Source organism: Ciona robusta, chromosome 11 (genome assembly GCF_009617815.1).
Source record: "Ciona robusta chromosome 11, ASM961781v2".
Lineage (NCBI taxonomy): Eukaryota > Metazoa > Chordata > Ascidiacea > Phlebobranchia > Cionidae > Ciona > Ciona robusta.
This window is the reverse complement of record NC_143245.1, coordinates 1,147,536-1,159,222: the sequence shown is the minus strand read 5'-3', so window position 1 is coordinate 1,159,222 and position 11,687 is coordinate 1,147,536. Positions and strand designations below refer to the sequence as shown.

Genomic DNA, 11,687 nt, shown 5'->3' with positions numbered 1-11,687 from the left:
GTACAGTAGTGTGTCAGTCAATTTTATGAGGTAACTTTATACGGTTAAACTAGCATGCCTTACTAGAGGATATATCGTTGCCTTGGGTTTCATTTAAGTGCTATAGGTGTTGGTCGTAACAAGATATTTGGACAAAATATATTACTAAAACGTATGTTTTGATTTATAACCTAAAAATAAACGTAGTATTAGATATTTTGGGCACCTCCTTTTTTTAATGAACACATTTTATTTGAAAGTATTAGATTTTTATGTAACGAAAATGTAAACATTGATTTCGCGCGAAACGCAAGTGTCAATCAAATTATGTTGTATACGAAACGTAAGCTATATGTTGGATCGTTTTAATGGGAATTCAAGGCCTTTTAAAGTTTATAAAAGATGCCACGGAAGATATACACATTCGGGAATATGCAAACCAAACGGTTGCGGTCGATACTTACTGTTGGTTGCATAGAGGATCGTTTGCGTGCGCAGAAAAACTCGCGAAAAAAGAAAAGACGGATCAGTACGTAAAGTACTGCATGAAGTACCTGGATATGCTCCAAGTACATAAGGTTTGCTTACTTTATATGTTCATATATATTAAGTGACGATAAATATCATTTCGGAGCTCAATATATTATATTGGTATTGCATTGATTTGGTTCTAATTACCAAAATAACAGGAGTTCATTTTTCTTTTTAGAATCCTTAATACGTTAATGGCAGATACAAATAAATGCAAGATACAAACAGTTTAAGTTATTACATCCTATATAACTTTATTTCAGGTAAAACCAATCTTAGTTTTCGATGGTTGTCGACTGCCTTCTAAAGAACTTGTTGAGCAGCAAAGACATAAACGCAGAAAAGAGAATCTCGAAAAAGGCAAACAATATTTGAGAGAAGGTAAACTTTCCCAGGCTAGAGATTGTTTTACTAAATGTATCAGTGTGACACCTGCCATGGCACTTGATGTTATGCAGGCGGCACGGAGCCGTGGCATCGATTGTATCGTGGCACCATATGAAGCTGACGCACAACTTGCATTTTTATCCAAGAAAGGAATTGCTCAAGCAATTATCACCGAGGACTCGGATTTGTTGTGCTTTGGTTGTAACAACGTTGTTTTTAAAATGGATGTGTTGGGAAGAGGTCAACAAGTGAAGATGGAACATTTGGGAAGAGTGAAGAATCTGGTCGGATTTACACCCGAGTTGTTTCGACATATGTGTATATTGTCAGGCTGTGATTATTTACCAAGCATTAAGGGTGTTGGGCTTGTTAAAGCTTGCAAAGCACTCAAGTTATCAAAAAGCAAAGATGCATACCAAGTAGCAAGGAAATTGAACCAGTACATTAAAAGTGTTGGACCAATTGATCCATCGTATGGGGCTGATTTTGAGCGTGCGGATAAGACATTTTTATACCAACTTGTGTTTGACCCTAGTAAGCGTGAACTTATACCTTTGAATGAATACCCACCTGGTGTGACTGTGGATGATCTAAACTTTGCAGGTGCCATGTTTAATAAAGCAGAAGCATTTCAACTTGCTATCGGTAATGTGGATGTGAATACAAAACTTCGAATTGGTTTCTTTGATGTTGATGAATGGATATCTAGTCGGAAATCTACTTCCCCAAGTATTTGGAGCAGTAAAAATAACTCCCACAAGGTAGTGAGCAATGCAGACACGGTATTTATTGAACAAGTTTCAGAGAAACCAACAAAACAGATGAACAAGCCACAAAAAGAAGAGGAACTTGTTCTTACTGCAGAAGATATTTTGGAAGGGGTTTTAAAAAATGAGCCGGACACAGAAGATTTTAAAGAGAAGAAGGTAAAGTTAAAACCCAAGATGGAACCAAGTATTAGTCTGAGAAGTCAAATTGAAAATGACCTGATTAATAGTTACAAGCCAACAAAACGAAATAAAAAAAATATTGGTTTGAGAAGAAGTCCAAGAAAAATTGGACAAATTGTAAAAAGTCGTTTTTTTGTCCCAACTTCCTCCTCACCCAAGATGAAATTTGCGGAAGTAAAATCTGAAAGTGAAAACGTGTTGAACGGTGATGAGATGTTCACTGACCAAGAAACTGAAGGTTTCTCTATGGCTGATGTAACCCCAGATAAAGTATTGGATGATATTTTATCTGAAATGTCAAGTGAGGTTGGGAAACCAGTGGATCTTCCCATTTCTCCTGAGAGTAGTGGGTTAAATCCTTTTAGTAAAAATTTGAATTCCAGTTTAAAACGGAATAGATCTTCACTAAATAGCAGCGATGAAGGATTAAGAGTGTTTACGGGGAAAAAACGTAAAAAAATTATAATTCCCAATATTGAGGCCAGTCCTGGTTTAAATGAAGAAGTTGCAGGTTTAGAGATAAGTTCTGATGATGTAGAGAGAACTACTGATTCTATTAATGAAGGAATTCCTATATTAGATGATAAAATCAAACTCACAGATAAAGTAAATATAAAAGAAGAAACCACTGATCATCAAAGTGAAGATTTAGAATCCATACCTATCCTAGACATACCTCGTGCACCGTTATCATTGTTAGAAGATGGTAACGGTAGTTCTGCTGCAAACAAAGATAAACAAGTTGTGTGTTTATTGTGTAGTTCTGATGAGGAAGCTTTTGTTCAAAAAGTTCCTGTCAGAAAAACTTTGGGAATTCGCAGAAGTGTTGTTGAACCAAAAAATAAAACTGTTTCTAAATATTTTGGTTCTCAAAAACAAGTGGGTTTAAAAAAAAACAATCCTAAAAAATCGAAATCTCAGAAAAGTATTACAAACTTTTTTAATAAATCGTAATAGTTTTACTCTTTATGACTTTTTACAACGTTTTAATAGAAACAATATTTTATAATTTTTCTTTTTCATGGTAAAACGGTTTAAACCTTAACATTGTTACTGCTCTACTGTTTGGTGCTTTGAGATGTGCATAATACCTGCCAAGTTTTAATGGTTTCATGACATACTTTCCTACTTTGAATAAAAAAAACTCGCTTTGTAATACCAGCAGTGTATAGGAGTCTTATGTTGCATAAATAGAGGCATGGCACAGTGGTTACAATGACTTTAGGCATACCAGATCTGCCACCAATATAGGAATGTGAGACTAAAAGATTGGTGGGACATTCAACTGTATTTTACCGCAGTTTATGTTGCTCCGGATTCCTCCTGGTATATTTTATCCATACAACCCAACAAAATATGCTTTAGATATTTTTGATTACGTGCTATGTTGTGTCAAAGAGATTAAAACCTATGTTTGTTTCAAGGCGATGGAGATTATGTTGTGTCAAAGAGATTGGTTTTAATCTCTTTGGTTGTGTATTAGGAGTTTGTTGTTTAAATTCAAAGAAATTTGGTAAACTCGAAAAAGTGCTAAAGCTTAAAATTGATAGGTATATGAATGTGTTGCCTGTTTATCAAATATTATCATGTGTAAATAAGCCGGGTTTTTAATTACATTGATGTTGGTTTAATACGGACCCATGCACTTCTCCAATTAAAGAACGGACTTTATTCAGCTTCAAGGTTTACAACTGGCAACACTTTCTTTTTGGATCTATGTTTTTGACAGAATTACGGTTTGTAAGTTTTTCAGCAAAATGTCGCCGTTATATTTGTTTTTATATTAGAATAATTCATGTGATGTTAGAAATTTAAACGTTACCCATGTTCAGGGTTCGTACCGCATATAATTCTACACCTGACCTTTGTTCGATCATTTGGTGCTAGTGAGGAATCCTCCCCCCCTTGCCTATAGAAAAAACGAGAGACTAAAAAAGGAAAAAAGAAAATCATTGGACCGTAACGGTATTTCCCCATAAAAATCATATTTTAGTAAATATATCATATATTATTAAATATCCCGGGTTATGGTACACCTGGAGCAGCAATCTTGGTGTCGTTGGAAAGAAGAAGCGACACTTCAATTACGTATCAAAAAATATATTAAATAATCAAAGTACTTTTAGTTGGGTGGGCCGTCAAAGTTTATCAAAGTTTGACACGCAATAAAATAAAAAAATCGCCAATAAAAATTAACAAAACTTTAACACACGTTGATGTATAGCAACATGCAGAACATATTAAAAAATTGGGGTAATACCGCCACTAGTTTTTGATTTATTATTACTTTCGCAACCCCTACTTTTAGCGTATTATTCATAGACCGATTCCATCGTCGCTGCACCTAGTGAAGTCGACTCCCCCCCCGCCGAATGAAATAAACTATTTCTCTTTGAAATTTAATATCTCAAGTTATAGTAAGGCTAAAATAGCAATCTCGGTGTCGTTAGAAAGAAGAAGCGACACTACATTTACGTATCAAAAAATATATCTAATAATTAAAGTACTTTTAGTTGGGTGGGCCGTTGATGGGGGAATCGGTCTAGGAATAATACACTAAAAGTGGGGATTGCGAAAGTATTAATAAATCAAAAACTAGAGGCGGTATTACCCCAATTTTTTAATATGTTCTGCATGTTGCTATACATCAACGTGTGTCAAAATTTTGTTAATTTTTATAAACGATTTTTGTATTTTATTGCGGGTCAACTTTGACGGCCTACCCAACTAAAAGTACTTTGATTATTTAATATATTTTTTAATACGTAAATGCAGTGTCGCTTCTTCTTTCTAACGACACCAAGATTGCTATTTTAGCCTTACTATAACTCGAGATATTTAATTTCAAAGAGAAGTAGTTTCATTTATTCGGCGGGGGGGAGTCGACTTCACTAGGTGCAGCGTCTATGAATAATACGTTAAAAGTAGGTGTTGCGAAAGTATTAATAAATCAAAAACTAGAGGCGGTATTACCCCAATTTTTTAATATGTTCTGCATGTTGCTATACATCAACGTGTGTCAAAATTTTGTTAATTTTTATAAACGATTTTTGTATTTTATTGCGGGTCAACTTTGACGGCCCACCCAACTAAAAGTACTTGGATTATTTAATATATTTTTTGATACGTAAATGAAGTATCGCTTCTTCGTTCTAACGACACCAAGATTGCTATTTTAGCCTTACTATAACTTGAGATAATAAATTTCAAAGAGAAGTAGTTTCTTTTATTCGAGGGGGGGAGTCGACTTCACTAGGTGCAGCGACGATGGAACCGGTCTATGAATAATACGCTTAAAGTAGGGGTTACGAAAGTATTAATAAATCAAAAACTAGTGGCGGTATTACCCCAATTTTTTAATATGTTTTGCATGTTGCTATACATCAACGTGTGTCAAAATTTTGTTAATTTTTATAAACGATTTTTGTATTTTATTGCGGGTCAACTTTGACGGCCTACCCAACTAAAAGTACTTTGATTATTTAATATATTTTTTGATACGTAATTGAAGCGTCGCTTCTCCTTTCCAACGACACCAAGATTGCTGCTCCAGGTGTACTATAACCCGGGATATTTAATAATATATGATATATTTACTAATATATGATTTTTATGGGGAAATACCGTTACGGTCCAATGATTTTCTTTTTTCCTTTTTTAGTCTCTCGTTTTTTCTATAGGCAAGGGGGGGAGGATTCCTCACTAGCACCGATCATTTTTACGCCAACGTTTCGCATGCATATTCTTTACATATAGGCAAGTTCTGGCCATTTTTGTCGAACAGTTGGTCGACTTCTTGTTTTTTTTCATCATTTTTGGCAAATTTAACTTTCCAGGTAATTTTTGTTTCGTTTTATAGAATGTTATCAACCTCTAGCATCGTTTACCATGCTTTATTTTTCTCTGTGGTTATAGTTTCTATTTAACCTATTTTGTAACGTGTATTTATATTGATATACATATATTTTAGAAGTAAACTTTGTTTTGTTTAAATCAAAGCGAAAACTAGTTAAATATGAACTGACCATGGATGTAGAAACTGATGATACAAACAACAATGTTTGTGATGCACAAAGTTCATCAGAAGATGCATTGTCACCTTCCCAGCCTGCCATTGATCACGACTATGTTTCAAACACTGTGGAATTAACCACAGTTGAAGAAATAAACCATGAAGAAAGAGTAAGCGAGATAGAAAATGATGATATTTCAAACATGATTGTAGAAATTCATTCGGAAAATTTTGAGGCTAAGAAACAAGTTTTAAAAAAAGATCAAATTAAAACGGAAAAACAACAATCTTGTAGATGGAAATTTTCAGTTGGCAAAAACGACATAACATTGGGTGAAATCCCAGGAGTTGTGGTGAAACTTGGACCACCTGATGTTGAAGGCATCTCACATGGGATAATGTTCCTAAAATCAGCAGATAATCGCAACACAATGTTGAAATCTCATGTTCAAACTTTCTTGGGTCAATTAGGGTTTGATTTCTTGGATTATTTTTCTCTGCATCCTATCCTGTATAAGAAGACTTTCAATGAGATACAGCTTTGTTTATTTCCTTATTTAAAAGAATACGAAATATTTGTGTGTGAAGTGAACAGATGGTGTTATGAGCTTGGCATCAAATATAAAAACGAGTTGTTGGATCCATCGGTTTATAATGAAAAGCAACAACTAAATGATGAAGATTGTGAGATTGCATTGGAAACTTTGAATACAGAAGTCGATGAGACAACATCTACCAATATTTCAACGCAAGTGACTGGTTCATTTGATGACTTTATCTCTAGTTTCCGATCTGATTTACGAAGTGAAAGATCAAAAAGATGGGTCTTTTATCTGCATAATACATCTGGTTTAACCATTACAGAACAGGAGTGTGTTTCAATAGGAATCGCTTCATACAAAGAAGAAGGATGTGCGTTGGGTATGATGAATGTAACTGGGCCTAAGTATAGATACTCCTTAAGAGAAAATGCTGCTGTAAAACTTCTGCATAAATCGGGTATCAAAGGTCCCGCGTTTGTTCTGCCGGTAGCAAATAATTCAGCGTATCAATGCATTAAGTTCTGTTTGAAACCATTCATCACAGAACCCCAGGTGTTTGTGGAGACTGTCACAGAGTGGTGTCGTCTTTTTGAAGTTAATCAAAGAAGGAACGTTTTACTGCAAGAAAAAACAAAACGGAAAAGCAAACGACGGAAAAAAGACACCGATAGAGATGTTAACTATTTAGATTTCTGTGAATCAGATACTTTTCCATGTTATAGTGAAATTCACACAAGACTTAAACAACTACTTGGTAAAACTTCTTCGGAAAGAATGAACTCTCCAAGGTCAAGACGCTGGATATTTTCCTTTAAAAACACAAGCAAGTTTGAAATAATTAAACAAGAAGGAACTTGCATTATGGTTGGACCAACTGGTACAGATGAGGTTGCGTACGGGATAGTTTATGTGGAAGAGCCAACTTACCCCATAGCTATCAGCACCAAAGTTGCAAAACAAGTTTTGGCCGAGTTTAAAATTGAAGTCTTGATGATACACCATGTCTTGTTAAACTATGCATACCAGTTTATCTTGTTTTGCTTGAAATCATTGCGGGATCTTCATAATTTGGAAACTACTGCAAGTGCGTGGTGTAAGGAGCTTGGGGTGGTGGATAAGATTAAAAAAGATGTAAAAGAACATGGAGAGATAAATAGCGATGATATTGAGATCTCAACTATTGATGAATCTGGGCAAGAAATTTCTCAAAACCATGAAATAGTTGAAGAGCAACAAGTTGGAGCATGTGTCGATGAGCCAGAAACATTATCCAGATATTCTGTTGTGTCTCCAACCATACAATTACAAAACACAAGCCTAGTCAAATCTGTGCCATACAAATTTACATGTGTTAACGTAGCTCGCTCTGCTAATTCAGTTCGATCTCAATGTTGGGCGTTCTCAGTCCTGTTACTGAAAGATACACAGATAAAAGAACCCCAGGGAGTTTTTATAAAAGTTGGGCCAATTAAACCGAATAATCTTCCAAATGGACTGGTTTTGGTGCAAACTCAGAAAAAGGAAAATATCATCACACAGGAAGTTGTCTCACAGATTTTGATCATGTCTAATGTTTCTGGGGCATCTAGCCTGCAGGTTGTTGACAAAAACTCTATTAGCAAGTGGATCCTTTACTGTTTAGAACCCTTAGTGAATAACAAGGAGGTATATAACACTACTATGCTGGAATGGTGTCACAAGTTTGGTGTGGATTACCAGCAATGTAGTAAATTAACACTAACTAAGAAACGAAGCCGCAAAATAAAAGTTGATATTAAACAAACTTTGATGGGGGGAAATAAAAGACTCCGGACAATTCCTTTATGATGTGGAGAATTAACTTAAACACATGTGTCCCAAGTTGTAAAAGCTTTTACCCACCCCCTGGGTTTTGCTACTGACAGGCACCGGACCTGGGGTGGCAGGGTAGGCAGGACAACCCTTAATTTTTTTAATGCATATTTATCAATAGACAAACAACAATCACATCAATTCCACCCCTTAACAAAGAATTCAAACTCATTAAACTTTTAAAAGTTGCATGTCAAGTTGTTTTAATGTAATAATATACAATCGTTGGTATTTCTATATTGCATTCAAAACTCCACATCATTTACAGTGAATAGAAGGTGTCAGTTTAAAAATTGTGACTTGTTATTGTAACAACTGTTATTATTCTTTTCAAGTCTATTTTCAACTGTTAAACTTAGGAATTATTATTAGTTATGACAGAGGTTGAGCATCCATGCAAAGTTTATTGTACAACTTGTGTTGTATGAATTGGTATGAATTGAAAATGTTAAAGTAGAATAGCAAAGCTTCTGTATGTTGTATGTATTTCAGACTCTTAATATTTTTTTTATTTCACTTCAGATTGCAATATATTGCCTTAAGTTGAAGCTTAAGTTATATTAACTGTGAACAAGTGGAGCTCCATCAAAGGTGTGGAGGTGGATTCTCCATTACTTGTTGATCTGGGAATATTTACACTCTGGAAATTCTTGCATAGTTGAACATGATGAAATTTCTGTTTCAATTTGGAGCTGGATTATTGACAGGTGTTTACATAACACAGAATTATGATGTTCCTAAAGTTGAAACTCTTGCGCGATATTGTAAAGATTGGTTTGAAAAGACTTTTCCACCAAAACCGAAAGATTCATGATGAGAAGAGGGAAACTTTACAATGAATTACAATTTTTTTTCTATAGATGAATTTACTGATGTTGCAATTATGGAGTTATTATTTAAGTAATATAAAATATATTGACTTGTGTGAAATGATGTTTTTTGTTCAATTTAGTAAAAATGGAAACCAGGCGAATAGTTGTCGGTCTTTTAAACTCTGTTAAAACATTTAACGCTGAATTATTGGAAAATAAACTTGACAATGTGCAATACAAAGTAATAGCAACTACTGGCCAGACACATGAACAGATGATTGCTTCTGTTGATGGCTGTGAAGTTTTGTTTGGTTCTCCACGTTTTATTCAGCCAATAATACCCCAGCTCCCCACCTCAGTTAAGTGGGTCCAGTTCACATATGCTGGCTTGGATGGTTTTTTTGAAAGTTATAAAGAAACACCAAATGCACCGGCATGGGATATACAATACACAAGGATGGGCGATGTATTTGCATTGCCAATATCCGAGTATGTACTTGGAGCTGTGATTGTTATTGAGCGAGATTTTAAAGAAATGTTTAAATTGCAATCAGCGAAAAAATGGGCTGATTTCGATGATTACGTAATGTATATGACCAAGTAAGTTTTTTAAAACTTATTTATAAATGCACTTTTCAAGTTATGCCTAAACTTTCGAGTTAAAAGGTATATATAAAGCTTTTTTATTTAAAAGTCATTTTGAGTCTTTTTAAGTGCTTTAGTTTGATACTTTTGTTCTAATAGTGTTTATTTGTATGGTATTTTAAACAACTGATAATTTAATCTTCACTATAGCCCTTAAGAAATAGATTAAACTGATTTTTTCTTATTCACTGGAAGATGTACTGGGAAATACCTGAGTTTAAGCTGCCATTTAAACGCCAAATAACATTAAATATGTTTATTCAGACCAAGACCACTAAACAGCTTAACAGCAGGGATTCTTGGAGCTGGAAACATTGGAACAAAGATTGCTGAACTTCTTAAAGCAGTTGGAATGCGAGTTATTGGGTTTAAAAACCACCAAGTTGATCGGGAGAATGGTCTATTTGATGAGTTTTTTTATCCCGACAATCTTGATAAGTTTCTCTCCTCTTGTGACTTTATTTGTAATATTCTTCCTTCTACACCAAACACTATAGGACTTCTGTCAGGTATATGAATGGATTTATATCAATAATTATTTTTTTACACCCGTAAAGTTAACAGACACTTACGTATATGGTAACTGGTAATTAATTACGAGTTATAACAGTTTTAACAGACTTCCCCACATATTAAAGAATGATTTATTATGTTTACAATTTTACTCTGCAACTTGCTTTTTCTGTGCTCAATAAATATGATTCAATTATTTTACAGGGAAACGTCTTGAAATTTGCGAACCCCGTAAACCTGCTTTTATTAATGTTGGGAGGGGAAATATAATTGATGAGAAAAGTTTAATACAAGCGCTTACTAATGGTTGGATCTCCAAAGCATTTCTGGATGTTTTACATGAAGAACCACTGCTCCCCTCAAGCAAGCTTTGGGAGATGGATAATGTTGTGATTACACCCCATGTGTCAGGGCCTTTTGTTAAAGGACAATTAACTTTAATGTTTAAAGAAAACCTTAAGTTATATATTCAGGAACTTAAATTTCAAGTTTATCCATCTTCAAATAGTTACTAAATGTTACTGGCTTATTTGAAAACCGCTATAGCACACTGGTCTAATTAATCATCCACAAAGTTATATGCAATAACCCCTAAATGGGCACAAAGTGTATGGTATAGAACACCCATGTGATAATTAATTGCTACTTTTAAACACACTTTGATTTATTCAAACAGTGTAATTAATTTAGTTATTTTTTTTATTTTAAACATATATAAATGAATAGATTTAATTTGTTCTTCACTTTCATATATGCAAATGTATTATGGTAGTGGTACTACAGAAAACACAGCATTAATGTTAGATAAAATCAAAATCGTATAAACACCTGCCGTCTTTGTGTGTCCAAAATAGAGCAAAAGTAGTCACCTTGGCAATGGGTTTAAACGAACTTGTTAGGTTTTGTTTGTGTTTTCCTTTTGTGGGGAGGTGTGAAACAGATTTTTACATTTTTCAACCCTTAAATTTGTTTTTAGGCCCAAGTTTTTCTGTAATTTATCAAAAAACAGACATTTTCCCTATACCTACCGTGTTATTTTGGACCCAAATTGCCGTTCGCTTTGTCTTTTACATAACAATGGGTTGGTCTACTCGGTATTTCTATGGCTCTGGATAAAATGATTGTAATTTCCTAAAGGTTTCAAGGTGTATGTATGAAGTTAATGTTTGTCTATTTTTTTGAACTTTCAGTTTAACATATAATACACAGTGAATGTATGTGGTGTAATTGCTTTGTGTATATGGTGTAATCATAGTTTAATAACACAACATTCTTAATTAGCTATGATGTAATGTAGTTGTGTCTCACGTACTGACTTTTCTATGCAGCTGCAATGTAAATAAAAGGTTGTAGAAATTTACTTTGTCATGTTAGCGTCTGTTGGTTTAGACATGACTAAGAGAAAAAATAAATAAAGTGAGCATCACAAAATTATATAAAAAATGCTTATTAATTACAATTTTTT

The 11,687-nt window shown here is 34.2% G+C and overlaps 3 protein-coding genes across 3 annotated transcripts; all 3 read left to right on the top strand.

The window, feature by feature from the left end:
* Positions 1–247: 247 nt before the first annotated feature.
* LOC149727632 (uncharacterized) lies at positions 248–3,003 on the top strand. Its single transcript, XM_089887697.1, has 2 exons — positions 248–557; positions 774–3,003. Exons 1-2 carry the CDS (start codon positions 348–350, stop codon positions 2,799–2,801), a joined length of 2,238 nt encoding a protein of 745 aa, XP_089743823.1. The 5' UTR covers positions 248–347; the 3' UTR covers positions 2,802–3,003.
* A 2,544-nt stretch (positions 3,004–5,547) lies between these two features.
* Positions 5,548–9,305, top strand: LOC149727631 (uncharacterized). Its single transcript, XM_089887696.1, has one exon. It carries the CDS (start codon positions 5,874–5,876, stop codon positions 8,226–8,228), a length of 2,355 nt encoding a protein of 784 aa, XP_089743822.1. The 5' UTR covers positions 5,548–5,873; the 3' UTR covers positions 8,229–9,305.
* Positions 9,210–11,582, top strand: LOC149727630 (uncharacterized). The gene is made up of 3 exons (XM_089887716.1): positions 9,210–9,664; positions 9,974–10,218; positions 10,427–11,582. The coding sequence occupies exons 1-3, from the start codon at positions 9,210–9,212 to the stop codon at positions 10,735–10,737; spliced, it is 1,011 nt and encodes a 336-aa protein (XP_089743842.1). The 3' UTR covers positions 10,738–11,582.
* The last annotated feature ends 105 nt before the right edge of the window (positions 11,583–11,687 follow it).